Source organism: Pelodiscus sinensis, chromosome 3 (genome assembly GCF_052426305.1).
Source record: "Pelodiscus sinensis isolate ZL-2025 chromosome 3, ASM5242630v1, whole genome shotgun sequence".
Lineage (NCBI taxonomy): Eukaryota > Metazoa > Chordata > Testudines > Trionychidae > Pelodiscus > Pelodiscus sinensis.
Genome location: NC_143054.1, coordinates 79,587,917 through 79,608,677, shown reverse-complemented (window position 1 = coordinate 79,608,677; position 20,761 = coordinate 79,587,917). Strand labels below are relative to the sequence as shown.

General features: G+C 43.2%; 1 protein-coding gene across 8 annotated transcripts in view; it reads right to left on the bottom strand.

Annotated features, from left to right (window-relative positions):
* Nucleotides 1–20,761, bottom strand: part of ARMC2 (armadillo repeat containing 2) — a 110,161-nt gene that overhangs the window by 48,003 nt on the left and 41,397 nt on the right. For all 8 annotated transcript variants that reach the window (XM_025184720.3, XM_075923085.2, XM_075923086.2 and 5 more), the window contains 4 exons: nt 18,683–18,775; nt 11,927–12,102; nt 9,029–9,131; nt 2,941–3,161 (listed from right to left, as the gene is read on the bottom strand). In XM_025184720.3, coding sequence (XP_025040505.2) covers nt 2,941–3,161; nt 9,029–9,131; nt 11,927–12,102; nt 18,683–18,775 — 593 coding nt within the window. The remainder of the gene's footprint in view (nt 1–2,940; nt 3,162–9,028; nt 9,132–11,926; nt 12,103–18,682; nt 18,776–20,761) is intronic.

The following is a 20,761-nucleotide window of genomic DNA, read 5'->3' as shown; positions in this document are numbered from 1 at the left end:
CAATTTCTGTCCAAATCTAGGCCCTTCTTTCATACCCATATTTACTCCACACAAACTAAACTGGGAATAGAAATCACTCTTATTCCAAGACTCCTACCAAACTGCCTCTTATGATGCCACAGTTACTAATATGCAAATTAATTTATTGATAAAACTGAAATAATTGTAGGTAATTTGAGACACAAGGGGGATGAGGGAACATCTAATTGGACCAATTTCTGTTGGTGAAAGAGCCAAGGTTTTGAACTACACAGAGCTCTTTGCCAGTTCCAGGAAAGATACAAGTCTGGGACATTGAGTACCTTTCCCAGATATGACAAAGAGCTCTGTGTAGCTCAAAACCTTGGCTTTTTATTGAACCAACTTCTGTTGGTGAAAAGATATTACCTCCCACCCTGTGTCTCGAATATCCTGTGACCTAAATGGCTACAATAATACTGTACCATCTAAAAAGAAAAAAGAAGCAACATTAAAGAACAATTACATACATGCACTGAGTTTATGCAACCTCTCTTAAAGGAACACTTGATAGTATTTATATTTTTCAGAAAAATACATAAATATGAGATCACCAAAATGACCCCAAACAATCAATCCAAAAATAGTTTGGACAATCGTTATGTCCAAAACCATTTACCCGGTAATTCTCTGTCCCAAGAAAAAGTTTGAAGCTTTCACAAGAATAACTTCTGGTTTATGTCAATATATTCAGACTTGTCTATAAACTTCAAACAATATATTCAAACTTCTCATGAAAGTTAATCAGAATTAACTGAAGGTGTGACTTTAAAGAGGATTTCTTAAACACTGAAACACTGTGTACACACACTCATTCTGCTTTAAAGTAGCCTTAATTTTGTTAACTGATTTAAGGACTCTTGAATTTTGAGCTAACCTGAGCACCATAGCTATGATCATCTAACTTCTGTGTAGATGCAGGTTGAAAGGTTTCCAATGACCTAGCTGCTGTGACTTAAGGAGATGGAGTTCCTACAGCAAGGGAAAAAGCCCTTTTCTCCCTACAGTCTCTGTCTACACTATGACTCAGAGTTGCACAGCTATACTGCTATTACAGAGCCCATAGAACAGACAGGGCTGTCCATACTGTGGTTTCATGCACTTTAATTCATTTTAAATTCACACCTTTAGTTAACTGATTAATTTTCTTGAGAGTCCTTATGAAGATAAGCTATTGCTCTATTTAATTCAGGATTACATTTAGTAGTTGCTAGGTATGTGATGGTATAAACAGTTAACTGATGAGCCTAGGCTCACCTTCATGGTTACACAGAGGGCCTCCCTGCCCTGCACTGCTGCCTCTGTATCAGCAGCATGGGGGGAGGAGAGGGAGCAGGTGGGAGCTGGTACTTCCAGGGAGCCACTTTGCCCCCCCTCTCCTGCCCATGCTGCTACCTCTGTACCAGTGCTTGCAAGAAGCTGGCTTTTATAGGCTTTTTAAACCCCTTCCTGCTCTCCTGTGATACAGAGGCAGCAGCATGTGGGGCAGGGGTGTAGGTGGCTGCATGTAAATGCGTAACCACGGTAATTTTCAGCAGTTACACGTTTGCCTGAATACATGCATTTTAACATCTCTAGTAATTACACTGATTTTTTAAATTAAAATTGCCAAGCTGTTCAATGTTCACATATGAACTATGTGCATTACTCCGTATACCTATACCAGGGTTTCTCAAACTTCATTACCCCATGACCTCTTTCTGACAACAAAAATTACTACAGGAGCGGGGTCTACAACCTGAGCCCCACCACCCAGGACTGAAGCCTGCTTCAGTCTTGGGCAGTAGGGCTTGGATTCTGGCCCTAGGTCCTCACATGTCGAGGTCAGCCCTGGTGACTTCATTAAAATGGAGCCGTGATCCAATTTGGTGTCCTTACCCATAGTTTAAAAGCCACTGCTCTATCCATCCATGTGTGTAGTCCCACTGAAATAAACAGCTTCCACTGTTACATATTACTGATCATACCATACATATTTTTGACTATGTCATCAGTCTTGTCATACAATTGCAGCAATGGGAAAGCAACTGTTTAATTATGTACAAAAAATAGTCTACACTTAATATAATACATTGTTCATAAGTGTATAATTTCACTTAATAGGTACACTGACAAGTTGACGAAGTTTAGCTTAATCAATGTGTTTCCACATCTAATACAGTTTAGCTTTTCATAAACAAAATGTTATTTCCAAGAAAAAAGATATAAGCAGCCAAAACATGGGATAACTCCTCAACAACAATGATGAAAAAGAGGGAAGTAATTATGCAAAATACAGATTAAGCTATGATTATGTATTTTATCTGCTCTATCTACTAGACTGAGGTTGGAATACTCCTATCTCACTACAGCAAAGGCCTGTTTTTACTAGCCATTGGAGCATGACAAATTTCTGCCTTTGCAACACACCATTTGTCAATTGATTGACTAGATATTATAAAGGTCTTTTGTCTCCTTGAAACACATTGCTTCTTTGGAGTATACAAACATTAACCTGCCAATCAAACATGAAGTACTATATTCTCCTCTTTTTTGTTTTTTAATGCCCTGTTTTGTGATAATAGCTTCTTCTACTCTCCTGGCCCATTATGGGGCTGATTTGTATTGACTGTCTATTCTGGTTGTAAGCAAGATGAGGCAGAGACCGTTGTCTTCCTCTAATTTTGGTATTAAATCCAGCAGGCTGTGAGCATCCAAGAAACAATTATAAAAAGGTTTTTTTTTTTTAAATCTTTAAAAAATTTACACAAAACAAAAATACTCCACATTACCTACATTTTGGCCATATTTCAATAAAGTCTACATATACTTAGGGACAATTTTCTCTTATGTAAATAGGCACAACTTAGCTGCTTTAAATTTCTTTTTTAATATGGTAATTGGAGTTGTATTTTTATTTTTAAAATAAAAATAGATGCTGACCTGGACTAATAGGTGGCCCAAGTTGGAGAAACATGTGTCATTTTCTTTAATATTATTAATCCGCTTCATTAACTGAAACATTATTTCAACACCTCCTTTGTTAGCAAGTTCATTAAGGAGTACAGCATTTCCAGAAATGAATTTTATTGCTCCCGTGCAATACAGAAAAGCCTCATGATTTGTATGTAGATCTTCAATTCTCAGGATCTCCAACAAAGAATCTAAAAAGAATATGTTTAGAAAGAATAAAAAGACTGACATGTATATTTGAACTACTTCATTCTTCTAAAAGGCAAGCTGCAAAAGAAAACCTGGGTGGGTGGGTTACAGTCTTTATCATACTTTTCTCATCAATGGGTCGGACAGAAAATGGGTGTAATTACTGAATATAACAACACAATACAAGCTTTGTAGAAACAGTGGTCATTAGAGATGTTAATAAACATGTATTTGTGTAAATGTGTAACCTCTGATTTTTAGTGGTTACACGTTTACACACGGGGGGCAGGGGAGAGCAGGTATGCGCCAGGAACCAGCTTGAAACCCAGCTTCCCACTGGTACTTGCTTCTGCCTGCCTCTACCACCCCAGCACTGCTGTTTCTGCAAGAGCCTGATCCCCACAGGAAACAGCTCATCCCTGCTCCCTTTGCCACCTCTGGGTATGTCTACACTACAGCACTAATTCGAACTAACTTAATTCGAATTAGTTAATTCTAACTAAGCTAATTTGAATTAGTGCATCTAGACTAAAAACTAATTCAAATTAGCGTTTTGCTAATTCGAAATAGCATGTCCACATTGAGTGGACCCTGAACCGAAATTAAGGCTGGCCGGAACCAGTGCCGGCAGGGCATCAGGTTAGGACTTAAGAGTGTGGAGCTGCTGCCTCAGGCTAGCCGAGGGCTGTGTTTAAAGGGACCCGACCGCCACCCGGGACAGACAGTTCTCAGGGTTCCCCACTTGCCTGTCTACCTCGATGAGGGACAACAAAGCAGTCCTGTCTTGGACTGCCCTGAGTGCCCGCACTCGGCATATCACAGCACTTAGCCATCAGCCCGGCTGCACTTGCCGCAGGCTGCCATCCGGGGGGGGGGTCAATCATGGGGCTGTCAGGATCCAGGAGGCCCTGCAGGAGAGCTTCCACCCCGAGGAGCCCGCAGAGCCACCCCAGTCCTCCCCATCAGGGGCTCGTGCCCCATTCCTCCCTCACCTCCTTCTACTTACCCTTCCCTAGCCCCCCTTCCTGATGTAAAAAATAAATGACACGTGTTCAAAAATAGAAACTCTCTTTATTTAACAAAACTGGGGGGAAGGAATTAACCTCTGGGGAGACTGGGAAAACGTGGTGGGAGAGGGGATGAGAGAGGGTGGGAGAGGGGAGGTGGAAATCTGGGAGGAGGGAGCTGGAAGGGGGAAGCCAGGGGAAGAAGGAGGAGGGGAACTATGGTACAACATATCTTCAGTACTGTGTACAGATGTGGTCTCCTCACCTCAAAAAAGATATTTTGGCCTTGGAAAGGGTTCAGAAAAGGGCAACTACAATGATTAGCGGTTTGGAACAGGTCCCATATGAAGAAAGGCTAAAGAGACTGGGACTTTTCAGCTTAGAAAAGAGAAGACTGAGGAGGGATATGATAGAGGTCTATAAAATCATGAGTGGTGTGGAGAGGGTGAATAAAGAAAAGTTCTTCAGTAGTTCCCATAATAAAGGACTAGAGGACACCAAATGAAATGAATGGACAGCAGGTTTAAAACTAATAAGCGAAAGTTCTTCTTCTCACAGTTCATAGTCAACCTGTGGAACTCCTTGCCACAGGAGGCTATGAAGGCTAGAACTATAACAGAGTTTAAAGAGAAGTTAGATAAATTCATGGAGGTTGGGTCCATGGAGTGCTATTAGCCAGGGAGTGGGAACGGTGTCCCTGGCCTCTGTTTGTGGAAGGCTGGAGGTGGATGGCACGAGACAAATCACTTGGTTATTGTCTTAGGTCCATCCTCTCCAGGGTACCTGGTGCTGGCCCCTGTTGGCAGACAGGCTACTGGGCTAGATGGATCTTTGGTCTGACCCAGTTTGGCTATTCTTATATTCTAAGCTCAGGGTTGGGGGATCTCCCTGGACCAACTTGATTTTCATGCAAACCTGCTCCTGGGTTCGCATATGGCCTTTGGTGGCCTGGCTGGCAGCTATCCTGCCCTAGACATCCACATTCCTGTGCCTAGTGCGGAGGTCGTGGATGCTGGAAGCCTCCCCCCAAACCTCGATGAGGTCCACGATCTCCGCACTAGATCAGGTGGGCGCCCGCCTCTTGCGGCCCCAGGCAGTCTCCTGGGAATAGGTGGATGGATGGGTGGCAGCGGGTGGCTGACTCGTGCCGTGCCAGGTGCAGGGTCTGCTGGCTGGGAGCTGGCAGGCTTGCAACTGGCATGAGCACCGTAGCCAGACCATGCCCCTTTAAGGGCTCCGAGGCTGGGAGGGGGGCAGAAAAGTTTCCCTGGTTTGGCCCAGAGTGGCCACCAGGGCAAGCTGGGAAGGGCTAGCCTCCCACTAGTTCGAATTAAGTGGCTACACAGCCCTTAATTCAAACTACTTAATTTAAACTAGGCGTTACTCCTCGTAGAATGAGGTTTATCTAGTTCGAATTAAGCGCTCCGCTAGTTCAATTTAAATTTGAACTAGCGGTTTTGTATGTATAGCCACTATTAAAGTTAATTCGAACTAACGGCTGTTAGTTCAAATTAACTTTGTAGTGGAGACATACCCTCTGATACAGAAACAGTGGTGGGGGGGGGGGGGGAGAACGTGTAACCATTAGATTAACTGATGAGCCCAGGCTTATTGGTTAATTGTGTAAACCACTACACACTAACATTCTTAGTGGTCATCATTAAAAACTTTGGTCAAGATTTGCAAAAGCAATTATTGTTTGTGCCTCAGTTCTCGAATACTCCACTTGAGACATCTTTAAAGGGACCGATTCTCAGACAGTATATGCCCAGCATGTTCTGAAAAATCAGGCCTCTAAGATGGTCTCCCAAAAACAGAGGCACTTAAAAATCAATGACTTTTTATTGCCCATACACTAGCATGATCAGTGATGTCAGCGCAGGCCAGAGCTTAAATTTGCTAGCTAGCTGCTGATTCAGAGAGAATAGGAGAAGCAAATATGCTCAAAACATTATTTTAATCTAGCATTATTTCTTCCATCTCTCCAAGTCAAAATAAATACACTGACACTATAGAAAAAAAACCTCCCATAGCATTTTTATATCAGCCTTTCCTCTAGCCACAGATCAGTCCAGTCAAACTCTTCATCAAAAAACAAAAAAAGCCACACCAAATCCACATTTTTAACAAAGTAACGAAGAAAGCCATGGGAAGATGGGGCCAAGAGCTAAATAATTATGCTTATCACGGATATGCTTTGTCTGTCTACCCAAATTCTTAAACAGTTCTGATCTCTCTGGAATGTCAGTGTGTAATGTGACAAATACGATAGTAACGAGAACAAACCTTACTGAATTATGTTAACCCTTACTGCTTTTAGTTCAAAGTACAGGCAGTCCCCGGGTTACATGGATCCGACTTACATCAGATCCCTACTTACAAACGGGATGAGGCAACCCCGCACTAGCTGCTTCCCCCCAGCAAACCAGGGAGACACGAAGCTAGCGCCCCCCCCCCAGCAGATCAGGGAGACGTGGAGCGGCTTTTCTCAGTAGACACCTCAGCTTGAGAATAAAGGACTGAGGGAAGTGAGGTGTGGGAGAATAAAACTGAGCTCTGGAGAAATGTTCGGCTAGAGTTTCCCCTACAATATGTACCAGTTCCGACTTACATACAAATTCAACTTAACAACAAACCTACAGTCCCTATCTTGTATGTAACCCGGGGACTGCCTGTATTTTTATGAGTTTATTGTATTAAAAATGTAAATGCTTAAGTACTGTTGAAGGACTATGTATTTCCATGAGGAATGCGGACCACAGCCCTCCAGGAACTAATAGGTGTATGATGGAGGGGAAGAGGCAAGAGAGCTAGGCAAACTCACATTGTAACATCTCCATAGAGCTGTCATCAACATTCTGATTCAAACTGGATTTTCCAGACAAGTAAAGGATTTATGGTTAAATAGCCACAGTTAAAAATGACTGAGACTTCTTTCTAATCCTGAAAACTGGCAGAACCTCTGGTCTGGAGGGGACCAATCTCAGGAATGCATTGGGAGGTCCTTGGCCCACCGACGCACCCTCCGACTTGGGATCTTGTGAAGCCATGATGAACTTGTACCCATAGGGGGGAAAAACAATCTTGTGTAGGATTTGAAGGACTAATCACTGAAAGAGAGCTCTTTCTGGCATGCTTATTGTTTTAATGTTTACTCTGCAATGCTTGAAATAGAGGTGTATGCTGAGAAAAAACTGTGATAGTTCTTTGCCAACAGTTACAGGTTAAGTGAAGGAGTTCTGCTTACCCAACCAGCCTTTGCTGGACACACTAGTCAGAGAACCGTTCAGCCTGTACATAACCAAATAAGAAGGGAGTGGAGACATGCACCTCTCTCCAAGAGAGGCACTGGCTGGGGTGTAGGAAGCCTAGAATGATTGCTTTTGCTGGACCAAAGAGGGGAATACAGGTGCAGTTTCCCTGAACTTGGGAAACCTAGCATCTGATCTCTACTGAGTACTTGCACAGTTTTCCTTCCCCATACCCTTTTCCCATAGGTCTTACAACTGGAAGGGATGATCTGGCCAAGCCTGCAAACACAAATGCTTAATTTTAAGGAGGTCAACAGTCCCTTTATTTCAATGCAACTACAGTAAAACTCCATTAGTCCAGCATCCAATACTCTGGCACTCCTGATGGTCCGGCACCATCAGGAACTCAGAAGTGCTGGGGCAGCTGGACAGGCTTCCTCCATTCAGCCGCTGCTGGAACTGACCACCAGCTGAATCGGGGAAGCCGGGAGCAGAGCAGCTGGGGTGCTGCCGGGTTAGTCCTGTAGCGCTGCCCCTCGGGGCTGCAGGACCAACCCGGCAGCACCCCAACTGCTCTTGGGGACGCCTGGGGATGAGCAGCTGGAGTGCTGCCAGGTTGGTCCCGCAGCACCGAGGGGCGGCGCTACGGGACCAACCCGGCAGGACCCCAGCTGCTCTGCCCCAGGCATCCCTGATTCAGCCGCTGCTGAAACAGATCAACAGCTGATTCCAGGAAGCCTGGGGCAGAGCTGCTCTGTCCTGGGCTTCCTGAAGTCAGCCGCTGACCTGTTTCAGCAGTGGCTGACTTGGGGATGCCTGGGGCAGAGCAGATGGGGTGCTGCCAGGTTGGTCCCGCAGCGTTGCTCTTCGGCACTGCGGGACCAACCCGGCAGCACCCCAGCCGCTCATTTCCAGGCGTCCCCAAGAGCAGTTGGGGTGCTGCCAGGTTGGTCCTGCAGCCCCGAGGGACGGCGCTACAGGACCGACCGGGCAGTACCCCAGCTGCTCTGTCCCAGGCATCCCCAAGAGCAGCGGGGTGCTGCCGGGTTGGTCCCGTGGCGCCGCCCCTCAGCACTACAGGACCAACCCGGCAGCACCCCAGCTGCTCTGCTGCAGGCATCCCCGTTTCAGCTGCTGCTGAAACTGACCAGCAGCGGCTGAATCAGGGATGCCTGGGGCAAAGCAGGACTATGGGAAGGGGGGGCTATGAGGGGTCTGGGGTGGCATCCCCTCCCACCCCACTCCAGACCCCTCATAGCCCCCTCTTCCGATAGTCCGGCATATCTGATAATCCAGCACCCCCTGGGTCCTAAAGATGCCGGATTATCAGAAGTTTACTGTACTTATGCTTTGAGTTAAGCATGTGTGTGAAGTATTTCCAGGGCCTAAGTTAATAAGCTATACGATAAAGTTTTATTGAAAACAACCAATTAAAAACAGCATTACACATCACTCCCACACTTGTCCATGTTCATACTGCTCACATTTTTAGAGTAGGGAATAAAGTCACAGCGAATGTCAGCTGTCATTTTCCAGCCCATTTGAAGAACAAGCAATTCTATTACTGTATTTCAATATTTATTTTAGTATATATGAAAAAGGAACACATACCCAATAGACCATCAGTTTGAATGAGTGAATCATTTTTCTCGTTTCTACTAATTTTAAATACCAGCTTGCAGACATTGAGCAGGTTCTTTCCACTTACTTTGAGCTGCAGAGAGAAAGTGAGAAACAAAAGTCACATGCCAGGCTCTTAATACATTTAAAAGGATAAAATGCAGAGGGAGCGGGGACCCAGGCACGATCCAAGAAAGCTTGTGCCCAGTTCCTGCTCCTCCCCCCCCGCCCCACTGCATTTGTGCTTCTCCTCGCTGCTCTTCAACCTTTTAAACATATTAAGAGCTGGCAGGCTCTTATTACACTTAAAAGTGCAGCAAGGGGAACCAGGCACGAGCTGGGAATCAGCTGTCCCAGCTTGCACTTGGTCTCTCCCACCGTGCTTCTGCTTTTTAAATGTATTAAGAGCCTAGTAGCTCTTAATACATTTAAAAGGCAGAGCAGCAGCAGGGTTAGCTCCTGGGGCCAGGAGCTAACCCCACTGTGGCTCCGCAGTTTCCCCAACTTATCACATAATTGACTAGTCAACGGAAATTCCATCAACTAGTTGATTAGTTGATTAAATGCCATTTAACATCCCTAAGCTGGAGGTGGCTACAGAGCCCCAGGACAGCTGCAGAACTTAGGAACTGAATTTAGCAGATAAAGAAAATATCCTGTAACTCTGACAGGCAGAACCCAAACTTAGGACCTCAGGAGGTTAGTGCACAAGCCTCTACCGCTTGAACTAAAAGCCAGCTGGCTCTCAGCTAAGGCCATAGAGTGAACTCATTCTCTCTCTGAAAGTAGTCTAAGTGCCACTAGATAGGAGAGTACACCACATCTATGTGTGGGGGTTACAATGACATGTTACTGAAGTTCCCAGTTACTACAACACTGAATTAAAGGATAGGATGGGGAAATTTACTAAACTCTCCTTAATTTTAGTAACATGTTCAAACTATTTTTGTTATGCAACATGTGTTTTGAATTATGTTAATTATAAGATGTGAAACTTTTTTCAGGGAAAGTTATGATGCAAGGTAAAATAAAGTTAATTTTTGTGCATTTACTAAAAATAAACTGGTACCAAGTACTTGCCCTTTCTATTTAGCTATTTGTTGCAAAAGCAAAGGTAATGATACTTACTGTTTTCTGAAACCTTTCTATGAATTGTAATGGTAAAACTTAACATCTCAATGCTGCCTTTCAATCAAGAATACCACAACAATTCTGCTCAAGTTTCCCTGTCTTTGCAGAGATTACACAAAAGGAATGTAATACTCTTATAAGCAGTGACATGCTCTCATATGCTTGGATCATCAAAGGACTCCTGACATTACCAGTGACAAGAAAGTGAAGAATTTCAAAGTCACTTCTGAAACTATATTGAAGCACAAGTATCTTACCATAATAGTGACTGTGTTCTCTAGTTTGAGTTTTGCTAATAATTCAACATTTATTTCATTTTCTATTAAGTTTAGACTTAAGCGCTCAGCTTTGGTGTAAAGCTGCAAGAATTACTAATTTTCATTAGAAGTTCAGAATCCTAGGTGAACAAAAACAAAATGAACCTCCTCCCCCCCACCCCAGAAAAAGCAGCGTGATTAGAGCACAAGACATTTAGTTGAAGGATGATCTTGTGCTTATGACACTAACTTGGGATTCTAAGGATCAGCACCTAGTTATATCAGATTTCCTGTGTGACCTGGACAAGTCCCAATCTCTCTATCAATATTATGGACATTATAATATTTCTATTCACCCTCTGTTTCATCTGGTTAGATTGCAAGCTCTCGAGGGCAAAGCCCATCTCTTATGAATTACATATACTGGGTTTTGCACAATGGGGTCCCTATCTCACTTGGGGCCTGCCTTTAGGTGCTATGGTAATTCTAATTCATAAACAGAAAGTCAGGATAGTGTTTTGATATCCTCAGATAAAATTGCTTTATTAAGTACAAGATATTATAAAACTGAACTTAGTTTCCACTGATTAGTCTTCTCATTCTTAGCAGATCAAAATAGGAATGCAATAGTATAGTCAAATAACCGATAAGCAAAAGCTTATCGGTTAATGCTACAGACTACATGCATTTCCCCCTCTCCACCAGTAAATTGTTTAACAGGCTGGACAGCAGCCTGACTCAGTCCTGGCTTATGCCAAGTCCAGGACCTACCTCTGCTGTGGCTCTGCATGTAAAGCATATTCGGAGCCAGGTGGGCAGGCAGCCTGGCTCAGTTCCAGCTCACGCCAGGTCCGGGAGCTTAAAGCCCTACCCTGGACAGGGGCTGCTGCCACTCCATGCTGTTGCCTCTGTATCAGAGACAGCAGTGTAGGATAGCAGGCAGCCGGTACGTGATGGGAGCTGGTTTTTAAACTGGCTCCCCCTCACGGGCCAGCTCCCACCTTGTACATCATGCTGCTGCTTCTGAGAGAGAGCCAGAAGCGCAGGGTAGCAGGGGCTCCCCGGGAGTGGGGTCAGAGCATACTGGCTGCCAGTCCCACCCCCAGGAACTATAGAATAGTCGACTTAACCGATAAGAAATCATGAGGTTAATCGACTATTCAATTAACCAATATTTAACATCCCTAGATCAAAATACTATGGATCTCTCTATCTTGCACTCACAGGGTGAGTGTCCAGCTCATACAGACAAGCTAGGTAGTTCAGGCCTTGGAGCAGTGACATTAAGGCAGCAAAGGCTGTACAGTCCCAAATGAAACCCTGAATAATTACTCTGGTAGCTAGCCCATATTGAAGCCTGTGCTTCTGTGACCTCACTGCTGTTATACCCAAGCTAAATTCAAGTATGGAAAGCAAAATCAGACAAGTTTTCAATGGCACATCCAGTACACATGAATCACTGCATTCTTTCATATCACCAAATAGTTTGACGACGACTTACAGCCAGAATAATTTTTGCCAGTTTCAGGCCAAGAGGTTCTGAACCAATGTCAACTAGTTTATATAGCGTCTTCAGTAGCACACTTCTTCCTTTAAATTTCTTTCCAAACATATTTCCTTCTTCTAAGGCTTCATGGAGACTGGTGCAAGCAAGGCAAAGGTTTTCTATGTTGTCTTCTATTTGTGGAAATGAAAAGGAAAATAAAATTAATCATCAAGTTCATCCTTTCACTCAGATACAGAACTCCAAAATACCACACAAAATAATCTAATCCATTTTGTAGTATACAAGGGTTCACAAACATTTTTCATACATCAGATAATGTTATAAACAACGAGCAGTCTGATAGCACCTTAGAAACTAATATTTTATATATACATATAGATATATATATACACACACACACACACACACACACACACACACACACACACACACACAGAATCATGAACTTTCGTGGATAAAACCCACTTTCTCTGATGAGCCAAGTGGAGAGACAGATAATGTTATGTTACTCTTTATAAAACAATAACTCCTTTTAAGCCACGCGATTTACTGAGCCATCAAGACAAATCAAAATATTTGAGGATAAATCTCAAATAAAACATTTTTGAACTTGTTAACAATTAGATTGGCAAAATATATCAGCTAGGAACACTTAACCTATGGTGAAGCTGGAAGGACCTGAAAGACGAAGCAATTTATTCTGTCCATAAATCCAACCCACAGGCAATCATATGCTTACTGCTCTACGTGGTTCAAGAATGGATTTATCTATAAGCTTTCAGAGCTTATAAACACAACATAGAGGTTCAAGATGAATGAAAATGGATATTTAAACAGGCATCCCATCTGCTACTCTGAGTGCTTCTGACATTATTTAGAACCAACACAACAAAAATAAAATCTGCATGAAACTACCAGAAAAATCACCATCCCCATCACAACCCAATCACTCAATATAATCTACATTAGGAAAAAATAAGTTCTGTCTTATCTTCTAAAAGTTAATTTTTTGTTTAAATACTGGATTTTTTCTCTAAAGACTTACACTTTATATACTAAATGGATGTATCATAAGCTTACTTGAAATACAGTACTGCCATTACTCATATGCATTTGCACAGGTTTCATTCCTCAGTAGAGGCAGAGTAATACCCAAGTGGTTAAAGTAGTTGGCTCAAACAAACAAAAATCAGTATTAAATTAGAAGCAAATACATAGTAACTTCTGAGGCTTACCAAATTGCCTTATGAAAATGAGCTGGCTGGGTAGATGTTTTTCAATGTTTTTAAGGATAAAAGTATTCTTTGTGAGTCAGCTGCTAAAGAACTTTTAAAAATACAATCAAACCATATAAAACTAAGACCTTCATTTCTGTATTTTAATTTAGCATTCATGAGATGCTCTAGATTGACAGCAATGGAGAACTAAGTGCTTTATTTATCCACAAAACAGGTAGTACAACTCTGGCAGCAGCAGTGAAGGTTTCTCCTCACTACCTCATCAAGTTTCAATCCTGAACTAGAAGGATTATTCCTCTAGGGCTATGTCTAGACAGCAAGCCTCTTTCGAAAGATACTTTCGAAAGAGCCTCTTTCGAAAGAGAGCGTCTAGACTGCACGCGGAATTTCGAAAAAGCAAGCCGCTTTTTCGAAAGAAAGCACCCAGTGAGTCTGGATGCTCTCTTTCTAAAAAGCCTGTTTGCTTTCAAGAACGCCTTCTTTCGAAAGAGCACTTTCGAAAGAAGGCGTTCTTCCTCGTGGAATTAGGTTTACCACCATCGAAAGAAAAGCCGCATTCTTTCGATTTAATTTCGAAAGAACGCGGCTGCAGTCTAGACGCAGGTGAAGTTTTTTCGGAAAAAAGGCTACTTTTTTCGAAAAAAACCCTGAGTCTGGACACAGCCCAAATGATGTGATGGGTTTTGTCTATATCATTCAAAGATTGCATCTATGTTTTCTCTCTTGGGACAATTACTGCTAATTGTGATAGTGGTATCTATGATATGGATAGCTGTTCATTCACAACTGAATGGAACCTACCAATTCATTTCACATAAGTGGAGAACTCCAATACTTTTTTCATCGCAAAGATTTATAGCTAATATATTGACTTGTACATGGCAAAAAAAAGGCCATTATATACATGCAGTGAAAATGTCAAAATCTAAATATTTTTTCTAAGCTATATACCATCATACATCTACTGACAAAATACATTACATATTACATACTCCTTGTAGCATTTGGGTGGGGAAGAGAGACGAGTACACGAACGCTCAGATATGAATTCCCAGACAAAAACATCATTAAACCAGTTAAAATTGAAAGTATACATCAGTAATTTGTTATATTTATACATTTATTATATGAAGTATCCTCAAAACAAATATGATAAACCCAGAAATTCCATAGGTTTCTTTTTTAAAAAGCCCAGCCACATTAAGGCATGGAAATGCATAGCTGATGTACCCAAACAATAATTAAATCCACCTTTCAGTGATGTCATGAAGTACCCATGCAAATCACGATGTGGGTATAACAGTATTTGTAGATCAAGATTCACTTTAATTAATTTTTAAAAGCACATTAGATTTTCTCCCCCTCATGGTCTCACCATAGACTGGTCACTACTGCATTAATAAGGCACCTGTAACTTGAGAGGTGAGGTTAACTGTGCTTTTCCATTCCTTAATACGTTTGGATTTTTTTAAGATTCTATAACTGATGCATACTTCAATCCTAACTCCAGTCATTTACAGTTTTTCTCCAGGAATTCCCTTTTTAAAAGAAAAAAAATAAAATGTTATTCATTAAACACTAAACAAGAAACCCAAAATAATGTTATTGTGTGATATTTCTAATGATTTCAAGACATGCAGCATCAATCTTTATATTTTATGCATTATATGTAATTTTAAATTTTAGGAAAAAATCAGCAGTACATTCCGGTTGATTTACCCAAACTGGAAACAGCATAAAATCACCAGAGGGAACACTCATTTCCACACTGCCCCATGAGTTACCTTGTATATTTCTAATATACATATGTTTCTGTAGATAGGAAGACTGGCATATTAGGCTAAATTGTGCCTGGCCTTCACACAGGTCTGTCTTGAAATGGGAAGAGGGAGAGTTCAAAGAGCTACCTTCCATCCTGTGCACTCCCTAAAAGGATCGATGAAGCACAATGACTATAACTATGCCCCTGATGGCACAAGAAAAAGCAGGGTCATGATTCTAGCCCCATCTCTATACCCGTAAATGGAGGAGGAGGGACTGAGAGAAGTAAATTAAAACTCATGAACAGCTGCACTCCATCTATAAAGTTGGAGAACTGAGGGATAAGGATGTTATGTAACCGTTAATTTACTAGTCGAGCACACTGGGTACATTTTGAAGGAGGAAATCGGAACTCCACATGCAGCTCAGGGCCAGCAGGAAATCCCGCTGATTCCAGGCTGCACACAGCGTGCCAGCTTTGAAATGTACAAAAGTCCCCAACAGGGGCTCTTGTGCATTTCAAATCGGCAGTGCAGCATGGAGCCCGGGGTCAGCAGGACTTCCCGCTGGCTCCGGGCTCCATGCTGCACTGCCAATTTGAAATGCCACGTGAAGCTGGGGTCAGCCAGGGACTCCCCAGGTGATCCTGGGTTCCATGTGGCATTTCAGTGGAACCCGGGATCAGCTGGAGAATCCTCAGCTGACTGCGGGTTCCACGCGGCATTTCCCCAGAACCCAGGATCAGCTGAGGACTCCCCAGCTGATCCCAGATTCCACGGAAATGCCGTGCTGGAAGCTGGGATCAGCTGGGGAGTCACTAGCTGATCCCAGGCTCCATGCACGGCGGCTCAGCTGTACAGCGCTGCTGCTTTGAAGTACCCTCTCCCCCCTGCACCCTTTGGTGCCTCTATGTGATAGAGGCAGCAAGAGGGGGGAATCAACTAGTCAACTGACTATCCGATAAGCATTTGCATATTGGATAGTCAACTAGTCTTTAACATCCCTACTGAGGGAAACAAAATACATTGTGTTGCTTCTCCTGGCGTGGTCCAGTTGTGTATCATCCAGGCCCACTGATGGGGCGGGGGGGAGGAGACGCCACGCTCAAGGTGGCAGTGAGGGCTAGCTGCCCCTGGCTGAACCACTTCTGGGAGTGAAGAGCCAGCCACCCCCACCTTGCCCAGGGGCCCACAGAAGCTGCCAGTACCCCTGGATCACCACTGACACTGAGCTTTTCAAAATGGCTCAATTCACTCTTAGTGAACAGAGAAGTACTTTTTTGATTTGTAACAATTATTTGAAGGGAGTCTGACAATCGTAAGAGCTTGAATAATAATCAAAATTAGAATTTTAAGCTCAGATTGTCAGTTTTGTCCATGCACTTTAAAAGAGGAAAAAGGCTTTATTAATACTAGAAGATTTACCTGCCATTTGTTCAGATCCTTCAGGGTAGGGGTTTGGGGTGTGGGGGGGATGCAGGAGTGTGTGGGGGATGCAGTGTGTGGGGGATGCAAGGTTGAGGAGTGAGGAGATGCTCAGGACAGGAGGTTATTGGGGGGAGGAGTCCTGAAGTCAGATTCGAGGAGTGGAAGGGCAACTCAGGACAAGGGCATAGGGATATGGAGGAGCTGAAGCCAGCAGAGGCTGCACTGACTGGCAATGGCTCTCCAGGGTCCACTGCAGCAGGGGCCGTGACAGCCATGTAGCAGCTCCCTATGGCTGGCCATAGCGAGGGCCACACTGGTCAGGCAGAGCAGAAAACTTATCTCCACCCCTGGTCCCTGTTGGCCCAGTGTGGTTATAACTGTCCCAATCCCCATCTCTAGTCCCTTGCTGTCCTGCTGTGGTCATCACAGTATAACTGTCCTTGCTAGCCCCTGCCCCCTTTTAGTTTTATGGAAAACAATAGCATTCCAGGCACATCCCATTTTTCTGACACAATCAAACCTTTATCTTGCTTTAATTTATGATAAGAGGAAGATGCATACTAAAATTTGGTGGTCCTACCTCTTACCATTTAGGAGTTCTTGAACAAACAGATGGGACAGACAGACTCACTCAAAGAAAAAACAAACTCTCTCAAATATATAGTAGATGAATATGCAGAACCAATTATATGACTTAAGTAAATTCACATGCAATTAGCAAAAGAAAATGAAGTACAGTAGAACCCCAGTTACCAACACCTCAAATATGGTGGTTTATCATAAGTCTAAACAAAATATTATGGCTGATCTTTCAAAAGTTTACAACATAACTTTACAGCTTTGAAAAAGGAAAAAATACTGCTTTTAGTTTATGTTTAAACACTACCACTTTTGGGGGAGGGGTGCCTGTCTCTGTTGCCTGAATGCATACCTCCAATCCCAAATGAAATATGTATTTGACTGGTCAGTTGGTAACTCTGGTATTCGTAACTCTGAGGTTCTGCTGTATAGGATTATCTACAAGAAACTCTAAGTAAATATCTTATTACTAATAGATCCACTCATTTAAATTATGGAAATTCAGAAATGGCTTAGTAATAAATATTGTAACTGTGCACTGAAGGCCCAAAAAAAGGAAGCATAGGAATGCAGCTAAAGGAGGGAATGACTGTCATTCTAGCTTTAGACAAAAAGAACATTAAAGAAACCCCACAACTGTTACTCAGTGCTTCACAGTACTGTATTCATCAATCAATTAGTGGGAAAGGACCAAAGACTGATTTTTTTTAAGGGAAAAAAAAACCATTTAAAAAATTAAAAATAAGTTTTTAATCGAATATACGCAAGTGTAAGATCCATCTCTATGCTCTGGAAAAATCTCCCTTTTTCAACATCATCCCACTTTTTAAACCCCCTAACTAGCTGGCTTCTATTAGGATACCTTAATTTAAACTAAGACAGAATATGTAGCAGTTTTAAGATTTCTGATTAGCGCTCTTCCTTAAATCAGCTGTTGAAAGTATGACATACAGGCCAGGGGCATCGGAATGTAGGAAGAGCAGCAAGGGCAATGGTTTCCCCATTTTTACTGGCTATAAGGGTGAGCTGCAGGAGAAGAGACAGAGAGGAGTGAGTGGAGGGGAGGTGTCTTGGGGAGGGGGAGAAGAGGCAGCACAGGAACAGAGCCTTTAGGAAAGGGGTGGTGCAAGGGCAAAGGTTTGAAGAGAAGGAACAATGGGGAGCAGGGCCTTGCAGAGGAGTGATGTGGGGACAGAATCTTAGAGGAAGAAGAGCAAAGGGTAGGCAGAGCCATAGTTCAGGCACAGAGCCCTCTCCCCAGCACTCACTTTTAGGGGCTTTCAGCAGTTCCTGGTACAGGAAGAGAGTACCCTTTACTTATTGTAAAATGAGTAAGCCTTTTGAGCTACTTTCACCACTGCCTTGCTCGTACGCAATTATTTACACACACGCAAAGTTTATGTAAAACAGTATTTTGATTTTGCAACATTTTACACAGAAGATTGCCCAGGTTTAACTACAGCATAAAATAGGGTCTTTAACTTTACACTGAAACTTCTAACCTGCCTGTGAAATATAACCTCCCTCCACTCACTCCTCTCTTCATATATATTCCTACTAAAATAATTGTATTTTAAAATGTCACTACAGAAGGAAATTAACTATTTTTATAAAAGCAACGTTAAATGGATTACTTCCATGTGGGAAAAGTGAAGACACTCAAAATTAAGCCTTCCTCATCATACTCAATTTGCTCTTTAAACTATGTGTTCACTATTACTGAAATATCAAAAAATGTTACTTACCATTCTCTAATTCATACACAATTGGTAAAATCTTCACATTCCAGTAGTTTTCTTCTTCTTCTGTTTCATTTACTCTTGAGTCATCCTCTGAACCTTCAAAGTAGATTTAAAAATAATTATATTATGTGGAAGTTTTAACTGCAGCACAAATAAACTTACAAGTACAGGCCGACTTCCGACCACATTTACAACCATACTGCTCCGGCCCAGAGTGGCTTCTCAAACCCATCTGCACATTCAGACATGGGGCCAGCCAGTTGCCCGCAGCCCCGGCCGGCTCTGGACGCAGCTCACACCGCTGGCTCTGGGACACGTGGAGCCGCCTCCATCCATAATAGCTCTGGGCCCAGCACTCTGAGGACAACTCCTCCCAGGAGGTAAAACAGTCCAGGAACAGAATCCCCATTTATAACATTTTGCCTATGGGAAATAAGAATGTCAATTTACGACAGCTCGACTTACAACGGTTCTCCAGGAACCTATTAAGTCGTAAGTGCAGGGGTCGCCTGTATATTCTGCACCAGGTTAACTGAAAACATGGCAACTTCATAACTTCTGATTTGCCCTCTGTGACGGGGCGAACAGGCCCCGCACTGAAGGGCTGGGAGTAGCGCAGGCCCAGCTGGCTGAAAGAGCCCCGCCCTTCCAGCCCTGAGGGGCATGCTCCCAGCAGAACCAGCATATAAAGGAGGAGGGAACCCAGCAGGAGAGGAGGCAGGCGGACGCTAGAAGGACCCAGGCTGCAGCCCCGGTCTTCCTGCAGCAGCTGACGCCAGAGTGGGGGTCCGCATCTACCCCCGGGAGTACCGACAGCAGCCAACCCCTCTGAGGGACCGGACCCCCTTTACCTCCAGCCCCGGCCATGGTAAGGACCGCTGCCAAGGCAGACGGCTGGGAGGGACGCCAGGGTGGTAGGAAGCAGCCCAGGGCAAGAGATCACTAACACAGCTTGGTGTGTATCGGCTGAAGTCCCTACCGAGCAGGCAGCGGCAAGAGTCCCTGCTTATAGGGCCCTGGGCTGGGACCCGGTGGAGAGGGGTCCCCCTACCACCTCTTTCCACACCCGGGGAAATCACCCTGACAAGGAGAGGCTTTTCCCTGGAGCTAGGCCTCTAGTACTATATGCCCTGAGAGAGGGGCCTGGACTTTTGTACTGGGACTCTAGTACCATATGTGCCCTGAGAGAGGGGCTGGGACCGAAACCCGGGACCCGAGAAGAGGGACGCGCCCCCCGTCGGGGCGAGCCCCCTGACATCCTCCAATTTTTATTAAACTTTTATCAAAATTAAATCCTTCAAACAGAAATCAGAATGGATGCCTGTCTAAATGGTATGCTCTTGTTCAATCAGAAGCTAAAGATCAAACCTCGAAAAAAAAAACCCACTGGTGAAAGTCTATGGCCTGTTATGCAAGTCAGACTAGCGTATGATGTTTTCTCCTGGCCTTAAGATCTATGAATTCATTAACTAAGTTTTCAGAATTGTGGCAAATAGCTAAATATAGAATTATTGCAATAGTGGTCAGATGTCTTCTTTGATTATAGGGATATATGGTAAGTTTAAAGTAGGAATGATAGGATTTTTCCTTGAATTCAGAAATCCCATTCTCCACCCAAACTAGCAGAGTAACCTGGACTATGAATAATATACTCTCACATGATCTATACAGTGTTAATTATAGCCAGCGGATCAGAATGCTCAAGAGTTAGTTTAGTAGAGTTACTCTTTTTGACCCAAGAAAGTAGCCAGTATTTGCTGTGTTTTGTGATTGCTTCTATTAGAAGGCAATACTGATGATAGTTAAGTGGCAATCATTTACAAATGTTAGCTAACACATAAAAAGAATAGTGATAGAAATGTAGCCGTGTTAGTCTGGTGGAACTGAAACAAAAAACAGGACTATATAGCACTTTAAAGACTAACAAGATGGTTTATTAGGTGATGAGCTTTCGTGGAGCCAGACCCACTTCCTCAGATCAAATAGTGGAAGAAAATAGTGGTATATATAGTTGTGACAATTTTCTTCCACTATTTGATCTGAGGAAGTGGGTCTGGCCCACGAAAGCTCATCACCTAATAA